Genomic DNA, 16833 nt, shown 5'->3' on the forward strand with positions numbered 1-16833 from the left:
AAACGCTTCCTTTTCTGTTTCTTTGCCTGCGCTCCAGAAGTCCCAGCTGACTCCTTGTCTTCGGTGGCTTGTTCTGACCCCTGTGACGCATCAGGAGCCGTTTTCACAAAGGACTTCTTCGCTGAATTTTTCTTTTGCTGCCCTCCTTTGTCACTGCTCGGAAATCCACTGTCTTCTCCTTTCAACAGGGCAAGACCAGTGTTCGCAACTTCCATAAGCTGAGTAAGGGTAGCCACTCTATTCTTTGTACAGTAATCGCGAAGCCCTTTAGGCAGCCCACAACAATACTTCTCTATCTGCTCTGTCAATGGCACAAATCTGTAGGAGGTCACTGAGAGTAATGCTTTACAAAACCTCCTATTGTACTCCAACAAGCTCTTGCACGAAGCTGCAGTAAGCTGGTGCCAATCTGTCAGGACATCGGCTTCAAATTCATTTGATTGCCAGGCAGATGCAAACATTTGCTTGAAGTAAACCCAAGTGGCGGGTGCCTGTCCTTGCATTAACAATGTCGTCCACCATGTAAGCGCATTGGCCTTTAAAAAAGTGGCAGCTTTCCTCACCTTCGAGGCCTCTGTAAAATTCCCTCCCGCATAAGCTGTATCAAACTACTAGAGGAAAGTGAGGGCCTTTGTCTTATCCTCGAAACCACTGAAGGTACTGAACTTTACTGCTGCACCACCTTCTTTGTAAGCCTTCGGCTTCTCTAGTGCCCCCAAATTGTCATACGGAATGGTCTGCAACATGGGCACTGTACTAGGCATGATCGGCACGTGTTGGCCATTCACAATTTGCGTCAGAGGTGCGATATCTGGCTGCTGTCCAGAAAAACCAGCCATGCCAAAATGACCCTGTGGCACCCCAAACTGGCCCTGGTTGCCGTGGAAACCTTGCTGCATGCCGATAGTACCATACATGGGGTTTGGCATGATGCCTTGCATATCCCCGAACACTGTTCCTGGCATGTACGGCTGACTTCCAGACGCATAACCAGCCATACTTTGGAACACTGATCCACCTCCGAAATACCCAAGATGTACCGTGGGTGGTGGAAAAACTGAGTGCATAGCCTGGTATCCAGCTCCCTGTCCATTCAAGACAGCATGCTGGCTCTGAAAGGTGGCGGGCTGAACTGGCATAACCTGTGGAATAGGCGTTCTAGCCACCTGTTCAAGCACGGGAGGAACCTGCTTTGGAGCCCCCGACTCCGCAACATGCGAGTGTTCCCTTTCCTCCTGCGCCTCATGAAGTACCTGGGCTTGAGCTTCAACAAGCTCCGTACGCGGCGTAGGTTGCCTATTTTGCTGTTGCACTGGTGGCGCTTGCAAGAATTCCATAAACCTCGGATTCTGCACCAGCTGCGAAAAGACATTCACCGCGGCAACTAACTGAGTCTTAAACGCATCATCCTCAAGTTGCCCTGTCATAAAGCCCTGTACTACTGGAGGGACATTCACGTTGACAGGAGGTACAGACTGACGTGGCCGTGAGCTCTCGCCAATCTCAAAAACCATAGGAATCTCCTGCCTGTCCTTTGGAGAGGAACCCTCTTCCATAATTCCCTTCCCCTTGTCGGCCATAGTGTAATCCCCGCGTTCTTGCACTGTGTGTCTTTACCCTGAACAATCCAGGCTCACTCTTTGAGGAAAAAGTGATTGATATCCAGGCAATGGAACCATGAAACTGGCCGTAGGACGGTAGGCGTTGGCTTTCACCCGAAATTCTTTACTTTATATACACACACAGAGCACTTTGCAAAGAGAACCTGCGACGGGAGTTAACACTTGAAGACACACACGGCGCGGAAGCTAGAATGCTCCGAGCAGACGCAGACACCCTGTAGGCCCCAAAATCGGCGCCCCTTTCGGTATTTCTTTATTCTTTAGGAGGGTAAATTACAAGGTAAGGTCCTGGGAATCCTTCACGTGTATCCACCTAGATACCATTTGATTTGGCCAAATTTCGGCAACATAACAGCCCCAAAACTTGCGCGAAACCAATTCCCCTGCTGGAACTCGCTTGCACTGTCGTATATCCTCTGATTCCTGTCCAAAAACAGTAAATTCAGCATGCTGTATTTACTGGTTTTTGCCCTGTTTTCAGCCCCAAACAGTCCCCTAACTGTCCTCTGCCAGTGGGGCACGATTCCCAATGGTCCTGGCGTCCGTATGGCTGAAAAACAGTGAATTTACAGCGCATACACAGCGCTGATTTTGCACCTGTACGGTGAGGTTATGACCCTCACCAGTGCCTGCTTTGGAGCAGCAGTTAGCTACCCCTGGTCCTGCTCAAGGAGGCTCTTGCCTCAGCACAAAAGCATGAACCCACACAACTGTACATCAGTCAAATGAGTAGCCCTCTTGTGGGGCATCACATAACTGCACGTAGGGGAGAGAGAGAGCAGTGTGTAGTGTGCAGGGCATCACTCCTAGCACCACACTGTACATGAGAGGGAAAGGAAGCACTCCATAGCTCTTAACCTATGACAAAAGCTGAAATGAGGCCTCTCCCAGCATAAAAATCAGCGCCCATTTTTCTGCAAGAGGAAAGTTCACGAAAATGTGACACTTGGCGCATTTTCAAGCATTTTCCCGTTTCGGGTTCGCCACTTAAAAATATCCCAACCGACGCGTCAGTTGACTTCGCGGCAGAGTTATAAAGTGTTCCGCTAGTCATACCGGAGGTAATGACGCGAACACATTTTGCGGCCCAAAATAGCAGTTCCCTAAATTTTAGGAGATGCTTCCGTTGGGTTCCCACTGGTCTTCTGACCATCTATCCTCATTGGGACCGCATCCAAAAGTGCAATGTGGCCCAACTGTCGGATACTTTTTGTTGGTAGTCCCACCTTGACTTTACGCCTTAATTGAGTTCACTTCCTAGTATCCACCAACTTGCTAAGTGCGACGGGGGGACCTATATGATCTTGCTCTGAGCCTAGACATCCTCTTACCATACGAATTCCAGTGCCGACCACTTCCCGTCTGCGGGTGAATATACCGTTCACATTGGCCATACAATGTCCGACCGTTTGCTACTTCAAAAAGAGGGTCTCAAAACAAATAAAATAAACCCCATTGGAAAGAAACCAACAACCAAGGTTAGCAATTGCCACATCTCTGTGACATGGTTAATAACAGCCACGTCCTCGTGACAGTAGACCAAGCAAGGGGTTCAACCAGCTAGCTCCTCACCCATGTATGGTCAATGGAGTGGAGTGAGACGTCAGTTGAGGTCCACCGGCCGTGCCAAAAATGAGAGCACCTAAAGCGGGAGAAGTGTGTCGTGCTCTCTACTGTGGGTGCTCCTCAGTGCAATATGCGTCAAACTTCACTCCAAAATCAAGATAAATACCACATAGCAATGGAACAGCATATCAAAGCACAACAACAGACTCAAAACTCGCGGGAACAACTCAACAAACTCATAGAACCATACAGACTCTGGCTGGCAGCACACACAGCTCCAAGCCCACGACTCACAGGTACAATGGGGATGTCAAGGCTCCAATATGCAGGGAAGGTGCAGATGTGCGGTGATGGACTCAAGACTTGAGACTCAAGACGCTAGACTATAGAAAAAGGATTATGTGTCCGACAACCAAAACCAACTACAAACATATGTCATTATAAAGAGCCACAAACAGCTAGCAATATATCCCATTCCAATTGAGTCTATCTCCAAATTGTGGTGGTGGTGATCTGGCCACGGTGTCCACTAGATCACCACCTGTATCACCGCCATGTGTCACTCACTGGCCAGGCGAGAGTCCGTCCAGTATGTACTATGAACTCCAGACCAACTGTAATTAACCATCTGTCCTGTGCAGGTGACACTGTAGCCCTGCTACAGTATGAGAATAGCAAAGGATGATCCCGTCGTCAAGCAACCACGAGAACGGGTTTCGAGTCTTCACGTGTGCCAAGGTTGGCTTCCTTGACCGCGACCTCGGTAGGATGGGAGGAAGCTCTTCTTCACAGCTAGCAACTGCTTTAGTAAGAATGGACACATTCTGGGGCAGGAGTCTGTGATCAATGTGGAAGTCCTCGTAGTGTTCCTATGGACAGATCGTCAAAAGGTGTAATAGAGGATTTCAAAGGTGGCTTTATATGAGAAGGGACATCTCGAGCGCATCAAACAAGGGTGACTTCTTGCTGCAGCGATGGCTGGTTGGTTGTATATTAGAGCACGAGAGGTTCTACCTTTCATTCCTAATCCTCAGACTCCCACTTTATGGATAGACTTTAAGCTTTGGACTCGTCAGGTTGGCTTGAATGGGTAGGTTAAGACACAGGGGGATTGAGTGGTTAATCCCAGTATCTGTCGGTTGAGTATCTGTAGGTTGAGCTGAAGGTGCCTCTTGTAGGATAGGCTGAATCGAGACCACAGAGCACAGGAGGGAGTCAGCAGCTTCCACCACTCAAGCAGTTCATGACATCCGCACTTTGGGGTGGCTGAGCTGGAGAGGTTTCAATAGATGAATCCCCTAATCATGTAGGGCCCGAGTGTGCTTCGACCATGGTCATCCTATCAACAGGGAAAACCAACTAGCACCCTGGGAAATCGACGACCATACGCACAGTCAAGCAGGAAGGTGTAGTCTTGAACTCGTTCTACAATACCAATGGATTGAAAAAACCTGCTTCGCTTAGAGCTAAGAGATTATACAAATGCGCTTCTCTTGGAGCCTACTTGTTGGCTTCAATTTCTGAACGAGATTTCTCGGCAGCCAAATATCTTTTCTAAAGCCAAGCATTGTCATTCCCCATATCTACGACATGATTCATTCTGTCAATCTTGTCTCAACCTTCATTCCGCCACATCATCATCTTTATTATCGTCCTTATCATTGCATCCATGGGATTGGACAACGGAAAAGGAGATTGTGGTGGAAGAGGCAGGGAGTGCAGTGTCGGGATGGTTCATGGGCTCTATGATGCCAGCAAACAGATCTTGCCCACTGGTGGAGCCTCTTCATGACGTTCTTGATGCGACAACATATCCAGGCCACCATGGTTAGATTGGGTAGAGCAACTCGTGAGAGTCCTTGCCATTGCTCTATTTTTTCATGCACTTGACCATACAAGAGGTTCATCGTCCACACATAGTGAACAAGAGGTTCATCGTCCATACATGTAAAATTAGGCTCATCCATTAACACCATCTGTGACCCATAGTAGAAAGGCACATAGGAACCTCTCCTGAACAAGAACATTCTACACCCTTCCGCTCTTATACGTTCTAGCATCGAATTTTATGACTAAAGAATCCAAACAATGACAATGAAATATACATGAACACATATTTACAGCAAAAACCTTAGCATATGATGAATCCAAGACAATCGCTCTGCCACAGTCTGCTATAGCATCTGCAATGTGCCCCAAGGCTTGAGACGCAGCAGCACGGTTACAAAAGCACACCGCATTGTATGGACGGGATTCGCTGTTGTAAGACAAAGCAGCAGTGTACTGCTCTACTGCTTCAGCATGTCTACCAGCCTGAAAAGCTTCATTGCCTGCAGCCTGTAAAATAGCATTTAAATAAGCTCAGCTTCAAGCAGATACCTTCCAGTTGTATAAGATTGCTCAGAAAAGGATAAATAAAAGGGCACCTTATGCTGCAGCAAGTCACGAGTAAGAGAGAGAGTTGTTGCCATAGATTCTGTGTTTGAAGCCCTAGCAAAGAAAAAAAGCATCAAATAACCACGAAAAGTAAGCCCCCACAATACATCAATAGCACGAGCTTTTGAAACAAATCAATCTTCTCATCTATAACACCTTTGTAATCTCTCCTACATTTAGTAATACGTGGACTATTGTACAGATTGCCCCCTCCATCCCTTTCGTTCTCCCACATCTAGCTAATTGAAGCTTTGTAGGATACTAACCTCCACACTATATTAATTTTGTGGTTGAATCCGATGTTGCTCGAGTGTTGCTGAAGATAGAATTTTTTTCAAAGGCCCATTTCACCCTCGAAAACTATATTCAGATCTCTTAGCCCACCCCTAGCACCCCTTCACACCCCACCACCAAAAAACACACGTGTCGAGAAAGCATATACCTTCATAAGGTCAGAAAAGTCTGAACTTACGAATTATAAGAGAGGCTAAACCACTCAAAAAAATACAAAAGCAAGTGACACAAGAAACAAATAAAGAACAAACTAAATCACATTTTATTTGTTACTAAAAAAAACTAGATAAAACCAAACCAATATTCACTTAAAAATGCTTTTAGAAGAGGGATAAGCAAAATAAGTTAAAGAAGCTTACTTGACTAAAACTTGAAAGAGGTACTCAACTTTAAACAAACAAGGATAAGACGTCACAAATAATTAATCCTAGAATTCAGAATTTACACGACAACTTCTAAAAGAAAAAATCTTAAATCCTAATGTAAGCTAGAGACTAGAATTGAATACTACTACGTACCTATCTAGCAAAGGCAAAACATAACCAAAGTAGCACAAAGCTGAAAACTTCACACTCTCTAACCTTATGCCAGGTGCAACGGAAGTGTTTAAGGATATAGCTCGGATCTAGTACTCCGCACAAAATAAAGGGACACTTTACTTCACTTGAAAGAATTGAACTGAATTGAAAGAAAGAGAGACACACAAGAGAGAGAGAGAGAGAGAAGACGACATTGAATGACGGGTCTCAAACCCTCAAGGGCCCCCTGGCTTTGTTGCCAGAGCAAGTACTTTCTTTATTCTTGCACAATGTTGATACAATGACTAAATGCTGAGATGCTTAATGTTAATAGGTATTGATGCTACTAATGGGTACTAAAGGTTATGATGGTTGTTGAGGTACTGATGGGTACTCAGGGGTATTGCGGGGTTCTAACTTCTATGTCGACAACGATGACGACGACGACGACGAGGTACTGATGGGTCCATGTGGACGACGATGACGACGACGACGAGGTATTGCAGGTTCTATGTCGACGACGATGATGTCAACGACGAGGTACTGATGGGTTTTGTGTCGACGATGATGATGTCAACGACGAGGTACTGATGGGTTTTGTGTCGACGATGATGACGTCAACGACAGGGTATCTCTGGTTCTATGTCGACGATGATGATGTCGGCGACGGGGTACTGCTGGTCACAAAGATGATGTCGATGACGGGGTTCTGATGGGTTTTGTGGATTCTTATGCCGAACCAAGGCACACAAGGGGTACTAGGTGTTGGGCTACTGTGTCCGACGACGACGACGCTAAGGCTGAATGCTGGAATCTGCTAGCGATCTTGATGGCAAGGGATCTCCAACCACGACGAGGCTAGGCTGAAATCTGTTGGCGCTTCGAGATGAACACGCTTGCTGTCTTGGGCTGAAAACGCTGATCATGCATGCATGTCGTGAGGCTCACAAAGTGCCCGGCTCAGTCCTAAGCTAATGACTCATGCTAGACTGTAGCAAAAGCATGTCCACGTAGCGCAAGTGAAGTGCGCACGTGACACCTTAACTTCACTGCTTGTCCAAACAAGAGAATAACATTATCCACCTTCACCATGCATAGCCTCGCCAACAACTATGACATCCCTACTCACGTCGCCAGTGCCCAAGAGTAGGTGCGAGTTTGTATAGAGTATCATTCATGGTTTGAACGTACTTTATGAAACCAACGAATTGAGTTTCTATCACCCTCGAGAGGTTGTACGAGTATTTGGTGATGCCTTTAGATCTCATGAATGCTCCTACAACATCCAGTAGGATAAGGGTACCCAATGAAGGCCCCCCCCTCTCATGGTCCCCACCGACTCTACTCGTCTCAACAAACTCAAAGCCAAGTTCAAGGAGCTCGCCTCATGCGCGAAGTGATCACGACGAGCGGAAGGTTCTTGGCCTAATTCGCTCCCTTCAGGAGAAGGAGAGCTTGAAGAACGCATGGGAGGAACAATACAAGCAAGCACAAGAGGAGTGGAAGAAAAAGAAGGATTGGACATGAGAGGAGGTGATAAGATAGCAGATTTGACCTCCTCAGAGGTAGGTGGCGCCTCTACAAGACCTGCAATGAAGAGAAGAAGGGAGAAATCCCTGAATTGGATACATGCACCATTAAGGAAAAGCTCACCAAGGCAAACACCATAAGCATAGAGAAGAAGATTGAAGCCGAGAAGGATGGATACCTAGAGGTGGTGAAGAAAAAACTCCACAAAGAGGAACCGGAAGAATCACAAAGAGAGAAACAACAAATTATGCACACACATAGAGGAGGAGAAGATGAGGCAAGCCACTACGTCAACATCCGCATCACCGGTATCTTGGAGAAGACTGGCACCCCTACCGAAGTAGATGGCAAGGCTGTAACCGGCCCGTAGGGCGGTAGGCGTTGGCTTTCACCCGAAATTCTTTACTTTATACACACACACAGAGCACTTTGCAAAGAGAACCTGTAATGGGAATTAACACTTCAACTCACACACGGCTCGGAAGCTAGAATGCTCCGAGCAGACGCCGACAACCTGTAGGCCCCAAAATTGGCGCCCCTTTCGGTATTTCTTTATTCTTTAGGAGGGTAAATTACAAGGTAAGGTCCTGGGAATCCTTCACGTGTATCCACCTAGATACCATCTGATTTGGCCAAATTTCGGCAGCATAACAACCCCAAAACTTGCGCGAAACCAATTCCCCTGCTGGAACTCGCTTGCACTGTCGTATACCCTCTGATTCCTGTCCAAAAACAGTAAATTCAGCACGCTGTATTTACTGGTTTTTGCCCTGTTTTCAGCCCCAAACAGTCCCCTAACTGTCCTTTGTCAGTGGGGCACGATTCCCAATGATCCTGGCGTCCGTGTGGCTGAAAAACAGTCAAATTACAACGCATACACAGCGCTGATTTTGCACCTGTACGGTGAGGTTATGACCCTCACCAGTGCCTGCTTTGGAGCAACAGTTAGCTACCCCTGTTCCTGCTCAAGGAGGCTCTTGCCTCAGCACAAAAGCATGAACCCACACAACTGTACATCAGTCAAATGAGTAGCCCTCTTGTGGGGCATCACATAACTGCACGTAGGGGAGAAAGAGAGCAGTATGTAGCGTGCGGGGCATCACTCCCGTCACCATACTGTGCATAGAGTGCAAGGTAAGCATTCCATAGCTCTGTACCTGTTGCAATCCGCCTGTGGCTGAAAATGGCGCCCCCTTTGTTGATATGCAGCTCGTTTTTGCCTCCCAGAGTGGCAGAATCGCTCACAAGCTGACACGTCGCCCAGTTTCCGAGTTTGGGCTTTCCCTGCTAAAAATATCTCAACTGGTGCGTCAGTTGACTTCGCGGCAGAGTTGTAAAGTGTTCCCCTAGTCATACCGAAGGTAATGACGCGAACACATTTCGTGGCCCAAAATAGCAGTTCCCTAAATTTTAGGAGATGCTTCCGTTGGGCTCCCACTGGTCTTCTGACCATCTATCCTCATTGGGACCGCATCCAAAAATGCAATGTGGCCCAACTGTCGGATACTTTTGGTTGGTAGTCCCACCTTGACTTTACGCCTTAATTGAGTTCACTTCCTAGTATCCACCAACTTGCTAAGTACGACGGGGGGACCTACATGATCTTGCTCTGAGCCTAGACATCCTCTTACCATACGAATTCCAGTGCCGACCCCTTCCCATCTGCGGGTGAATCTACCGTTCACATTGGCCATACAATGTCCGACCGTTTGCTACTTCAAAAAGAGGGTCTTAAACAAATAAAATAAACCCCATTGGAAAGAAACCAACAACCAAGGTTAGCAGTTGCCACATCTCTGTGACATGGTTAATAACTGCCACGTCCTCGTGACATACCCCCCTCTTGAAATCGCAAACGTCCTCGATTGCATACCATAAATACACGCCACTGATGATCTTGTGCTATTAACACTCTTTTATCATCGCATGTATCCGCAAGAAAGGTCGTAACATACCTAGATACAAATGACTTAATGAGGCCTTCATACTTTTGCCATTTCCATCTATGGCACTGAATTCATATGTACATTTGATGTACTAGCTCTATCATTACCCCTCCTTTGCACACGTTGGGTTGGGGCATAAGTAGGCTGTAACCCAAAGGCTTCAAGGTAAAGCTGCAATACATTTGGTGACTCTGACAGTTCATGCTCTTCCATCCACTTTGCATCCATAGGCGGATAGTTCTTGAACTTCACCAAATAGCGTCTTGCAACTTGTCCTTTAACTTTTCTGTCCTTATGTGCCAAAACTTGCTCAGGTACAAGGATCTCATCAAGTTCCTCAACTTCTGGCTGATCCTCAACTGGCATATCTTCTGGCACATCACCCACGAAGGGTCTTAGAAGACTCACGTGAAACGCATTATGAATCTTCCACGCATCAGGCAATTTCAGTCTGTAAGCCACATCGCTGATCTTGTCAAGCACTTGAAAAGGCCCATAGTAACGCATGCTGAGCTTAGGAAACAGCCGTTCCTTGCCCTTCATCTTCTTTAACCTTGCCTTTTCGAACCTTAAGAAAACCCAATCACCAGGTGATAGTAGTAATTCACGACGGTGACGATCAGCAGCCTTTTTCTGTTTTGCCTGAGTCTTCTCCAAGGCAACTTTAACCTTCTTATACATCTCATCCATGTTCTCAACATATCGATCTGCCTCAAAGATCTTGTCCTTTGTGTGCAAAATGGGAGGAACCTTTTTGCCGCCGTCAACAATTTCAAAAGGTGCTTTGCCAGTAAAAGAATGCACCGTATTATTGTACGCATACTCAAGCATAGGCAAATACTGTTCCCACTTGCCCTTATTATCTGACACATAGCATTTCAACAGATCTAAGACACTAGAATTGGCCTCTTCTGACTGTCCATCAATTTGTGGATGAAAGGAAGACGAGAACTTGAGCGTAGTACCCATGTTCTCAAACAATCCTCTCCAGAACAAACTGGTCATGCGAGGATCACGATCACTGATAATCGATTGTGGCATACCATGGTACTTGAACACATTGTACATGAACAAGCATGCCATCTGATCAGATTTTATCTTCTTCCTGACCGGGATAAAATGGGCTTCCTTGCTGAACCTGCAGATAATGGTCCATATACCATCATTCCCTGTTGGCGTTCTTGGAAGATCAAAGATAAAGTCCATAGCAATGCTTTCCCATGGCTTATCCGGAATCGGCAGTGGTTGTAACAACCCTGGTGCCTTTTGCCTGTCAAACTTGACCTTTTGGCAAACTATGCATGCTCGCACAAAGGCATCCACATCTCTCCTCAAGGTAGGCCAATAGAAGAACGTCTCTACCGCTTTAACTGTTGCATCAATGCCACGATGCCCTGCATACGGTGGGACATGACTCTCTTCCATGACCTTATGTCGCAGTGGCCTAGTGACACAAAGTCTGCCATGCATCATCATAAAACCATCTCTGAGGAGGTAGTGCTGGTGATGTTGCCCCTCTTGTAACTGTTCAAAGATCCTTGCAAAATCTTCATCAGCAGTATACTGCCCCTTCATGTCATCTAACTCATGATGATAAGGAATTGACACAGCTGAAATTTGTGGCTTTCTTGATAACGCATCAGCCACAACATTCTTCTTGCCTTCCACATGCATAATCTGGAAGTGGAACATGGAAAGAATGTTTGCCCATCGCATATGCTTTTCGGATAACTTTGACTGTGTCAAGAAGTATCGCAAGGTCTGATGATCTGTTTGGACAACAAAATCAGCACCTAAGAGGTAGTGCTTCCAGCTAGAAAGCGCATGAATAACGGCCAAGAGTTCTTTCTCATAGACTTGCATAGTCCTCTCTGGCCCTTGCAAAATTCGGCTTTCATATGCTACTACCGGTCCATCTTGCATTAGCACTGCTCCGATGCTACTGCCACACGCGTCACATTGGACCACAAATGACTTCCTGAGATCTGGCAAAACAATAACTGGATCTGAAGTCAACTTTTCCTTTAAGAGACTAAAAGCTGAAATCTCTTTTTGGGTCCATCTGAAAGTGACCTCTTTCTTTTGCAATGCGTGAAGAGGCGATGCTATCTCTGCAAAATTTCTGATAAACCTTCTATAGTAGGAACACAATCCCAAGAAGCTTCTGACATCGTGCACAGTCTTCAAGTCTGGCCATGTCTTGATAGCTTCGACCTTTGCGGGATCCATTCTAACACCATCCTTTGAGACTATGTGGCCCAGAAAGTGGAACTCTTCAAGGAAGAATTCACTTTTCTTAGGATTGACAAGTAACCTGTGACTGCGCAGCTCTTCGAACACAATGGTCAAGTGACGCCTATGCTCCTCTTCATTCTTCGAATACACAATCATGTCATCGAAGAATGTTCCAACAAACTGTTGATGCGAGCGGAAAATCCGGTCCATCATTCTGTTGAACGTGGCAGGAGCATTTGTTAGCCCAAACGGCATCACTAGAAACTCATAAAGACCAAATGTCGTTCTAAACGCAGTCTTGTGCACATCCTCTGGGCTTATACGAATCTGATGGTACCCACTCTTCAGGTCTATCCTGCTGAGAATTGCAGCACCCTCTAAACGATCGAGAATATCATCAATGCGAGGAATAAGAAACCTATTCTTGATGGTATTCTTATTCAACGCACGGTAATCAATACACATGCGCCATGAGCCATCCTTCTTCTGCACTAGGAGCACTGGGGAGCAATAGGGTGAAGAACTAGGCTGAATCAGCACCTTCTCTAATAACTCCTCAACCTGGCCCATAATCTTTCTGCTGCGCCGCACTAACCCTGTAGGGAGGTCTATTTGGTGGGCTACACCCTGGCACCAAATCTATCCGATGGTCCTCAGGTCTCTCTGGCGGCAATTGCGACGGTAATGAATCAGAAAAACAGTCACTAAACTTTTGCAAAAATGCTGACCTTTCTTTATCTAACACAGATAAATTTGACTGATCACTATCTGAGACATCACGTGCAAAAATCAAGTACACAGAAAGATGATTCTTTATTACAGAAGTGATAGCAGAAGCGGATAAATGGGGAATGACTCTCCTTTAAGCTTTACATCCAAGATGTGAGTTTTGCCCCTATGCTGTACAGTGATCTTTTTGTTGTAGGCATCCAAGACTCCATGCACTCGGAACATCCACGGGATCCCCAACAAGGCGTCACAACCTTCCAGCGGCATGATGTAAAACTCTTCAGTGTCCACATACGACTGAATATGCAGACGCAGTTTCCAATGATGGGAGTAACACACTCTGAGTGGCCAGGACATGCCAACCCTGCCTCTGCTGTGTACCCCATCTCTTCAGCTTTGATGCCGAGCTTCATAGCTAACTCTGGTGAGATAAAGTTGGCTTTGGCACCTGGATCAAAGAAGATGAGTGCCGTCTGATCCCTAACTTTACCCCATGCCCTGCATAACTCACTTGCATCTGTGCTGGGCCTGTCACCCACCATGTCTGGCACTAAACCTGCCGTGGGTTTAGGCTTCTTGCCTTTCTGGTCTTCTTTATCCTCTGAGTCAGCTGGCCTTTTCCTTTGTGGACAATTGATAGAAATATGACCAGGCTGCTCGCATATAAAGCATTTGTTCTCAGCCATTAGGACCTTCTTTTCCTCGAGCGACTTGCGCACAAAACGCTTCCTTTTCTGTTTCTTTGCCTGCGCTCCAGAAGTCCCAGCTGACTCCTTGTCTTCGGTGGCTTGTTCTGACCCCTGTGACGCATCAGGAGCCGTTTTCACAAAGGGCTTCTTCGCTGAATTTTTCTTTTGCTGCCCTCCTTTATCACTGCTCGGAAATCCACTGTCCTCTCCTTTCAACAGGGCAAGACCAGTGTTCGCAACTTCCATAAGTTGAGTAAGGGTAGCCACTCTATTCTTTGTACAGTAATCGCGAAGCCCTTTAGGCAGCCCACAACAATACTTCTCTATCTGCTCTGTCAATGGCACAAATCTGTAGGAGGTCACTGAGAGTAATGCTTTACAAAACCTCCTATTGTACTCCAACAAGCTCTTGCACGAAGCTGCCGTAAGCTGGTGCCAATCTGTCAGGACATCGGCTTCAAATTCATTTGATAGCCAAGCAGATGCAAACATTTGCTTGAAGTAAACCCAAGTGGCGGGTGCCTGTCCTTGCATTAACAATGTCGTCCACCAGGTAAGCGCATTGTCCTTTAAGAAAGTGGCAGCTTTCCTCACCTTCGAGGCCTCTGTAAAATTCCCTCCCGCATAAGCTGTATCAAACTGCTGGAGGAAAGTGAGTGCCTTTGTCTTGTCCTCGAAACCACTGAAGGTACTGAACTTTACTGCTGCACCACCCTCTTTGTAAGCCTTCGGCTTCTCTAGTGCCCCCAAATTGTCATACAGAATGGTCTGCAACATGGGCACTGTACTAGGCATGATCGGCACGTGTTGGCCATTCACATTTTGCGTCAGAGGTGCGATATCTGGCTGCTGTCCAGAAAAACCAGCCATGCCAAAATGACCCTGTGGCACCCCAAACTGGCCCTGGTTGCCGTGGAAACCTTGCTGCATGCCGATAGTACCATACATGGGGTTTGGCATGATGCCTTGCATACCCCCGAACACTGTTCCTGGCATGTACGGCTGACTTCCAGACGCATAACCAGCCATACTTTGGAACACTGATCCACCCCCGAAATACCCAAGATGTACCGTGGGTGGTGGAAAAATTGAGTGCATAGCCTGGTATCCAACTCCCTGTCCATTCAAGACAGCATGCTGGCTCTGAAAGGTGGCGGGCTGAACTGGCATAACCTGTGGAATAGGCGTTCTAGCCACCTGTTCAAGCACGGGAGGAATCTGCTTTGGAGCCCCCGACTCCGCAACATGCGAGTGTTCCCTTTCCTCCTGCGCCTCATGAAGTACCTGGGCTTGAGCTTCAACAAGCTCCGTACGCGGCGTAGGTTGCCTATTTTGCTGTTGCACTGGTGGCGCTTGCAAGAATTCCATAAACCTCGGATTCTGCACCAGCTGCGAAAAGACATTCACCGCGGCAACTAACTGAGTCTTAAACGCATCATCCTCAAGTTGCCCTGTCATAAAGCCCTGTACTACTGGAGGGACATTCACGTTGACAGGAGGTACAGACTGACATGGCCGTGAGCTCTCGCCAATCTCAAAAACCATAGGAATCTCCTGCCTGTCCTTTGGAGAGGAACCCTCTTCCATAATTCCCTTCCCCTTGTCGGCCATAGTGTAATCCCCGCGTTCTTGCACTGTGTGTCTTTACCCTGAACAATCCAAGCTCACTCTTTGAGGAAAGAGTGATTGATATCCCGGCGATGGAACCATGTAACCGGCCCGTAGGGCGGTAGGCGTTGGCTTTCACCCGAAATTCTTTACTTTATACACACACACAGAGCACTTTGCAAAGAGAACCTGCGACGGGAGTTAACACTTGAAGACACACACGGCTCGGAAGCTAGAATGCTCCGAGCAGACGCCGACAACCTGTAGGCCCCAAAATTGGCGCCCCTTTCGGTATTTCTTTATTCTTTAGGAGGGTAAATTACAAGGTAAGGTCCTGGGAATCCTTCACGTGTATCCACCTAGATACCATCTGATTTGGCCCAATTTCGGCAGCATAACAGCCCCAAAACTTGCGCGAAACCAATTCCCCTGCTGGAACTCGCTTGCACTGTCGTATACCCTCTGATTCCTGTCCAAAAACAGTAAATTCAGCACGCTGTATTTACTGGTTTTTGCCCTGTTTTCAGCCCCAAACAGTCCCCTAACTGTCCTTTGCCAATGGGGCACGATTCCCAATGATCCTGGCGTCCGTATGGCTGAAAAACAGTCAAATTACAGCGCATACACAGCGCTGATTTTGCACCTGTACGGTGAGGTTATGACCCTCACCAGTGCCTGCTTTGGAGCAGCAGTTAGCTACCCCTGTTCCTGCTCAAGGAGGCTCTTGCCTCAGCACAAAAGCATGAACCCACACAACTGTACATCAGTCAAATGAGTAGCCCTCTTGTGGGGCATCACATAACTGCACGTAGGGGAGAAATAGAGCAGTATGTAGCGTGCGGGGCATCACTCCCGTCACCATACTGTGCATAGAGGGCAAGGTAAGCATTCCATAGCTCTGTACCTGTTGCAATCCGCCTGTGGCTGAAAATGGCGCCCCCTTTGTTGATACGCAGCTCGTTTTTGCCTCCCAGAGTGGCAGAATCGCTCACAAGCTGGCACGTCGCCCAGTTTCCGAGTTTGGGATTTCCCTGCTAAAAATATCTCAACTGGTGCGTCAGTTGACTTCGCGGCAGAGTTGTAAAGTGTTCCCCTAGTCATACCGGAGGTAATGACGCGAACACATTTCGTGGCCCAAAATAGCAGTTCCCTAAATTTTAGGAGATGCTTCCGTTGGGCTCCCACTGGTCTCCCACTGGTCTTCTGACCATCTATCCTCATTGGGACCGCATCCAAAAATGCAATGTGGCCCAACTGTCGGATACTTTTGGTTGGTAGTCCCACCTTGACTTTACGCCTTAATTGAGTTCACTTCCTAGTATCCACCAACTTGCTAAGTGCGACGGGGGGACCTATATGATCTTGCTCTGAGCCTAGACATCCTCTTACCATACGAATTCCAGTGCCGACCCCTTCCCGTCTGCGAGTGAATCTACCGTTCACATTGGCCATACAATGTCCGACCGTTTGCTACTTCAAAAAGAGGGTCTTAAACAAATAAAATAAACCCCATTGGAAAGAAACCAACAACCAAGGTTAGCAGTTGCCACATCTCTGTGACATGGTTAATAACTGCCACATCCTCGTGACACAAGGCACTATGCAAGAAGCTTGGCTAGAGAAAAGAGGAGCCTCTCCACTTTAAAAAAGGAGGGGGGAG

The 16833-nt window shown here is 47.0% G+C and overlaps 1 protein-coding gene across 3 annotated transcripts in view; it reads right to left on the minus strand.

Annotated features, from left to right (window-relative positions):
* The window catches only part of LOC147418193 (uncharacterized), a 98226-nt gene that overhangs the window by 62559 nt on the left and 18834 nt on the right, over positions 1-16833 (minus strand). For all 3 annotated transcript variants that reach the window (XM_086507517.1, XM_086507516.1, XM_086507515.1), the window contains exons 7-8: positions 5615-5678; positions 5319-5525 (exon numbers count right to left, since the gene is read on the minus strand). In XM_086507517.1, the coding sequence (XP_086363643.1) occupies positions 5319-5525; positions 5615-5678 (271 nt within the window). The remainder of the gene's footprint in view (positions 1-5318; positions 5526-5614; positions 5679-16833) is intronic.

Source organism: Adiantum capillus-veneris, chromosome 30 (genome assembly GCF_014529385.1).
Source record: "Adiantum capillus-veneris isolate H3 chromosome 30, ASM1452938v2, whole genome shotgun sequence".
Lineage (NCBI taxonomy): Eukaryota > Viridiplantae > Streptophyta > Polypodiopsida > Polypodiales > Pteridaceae > Adiantum > Adiantum capillus-veneris.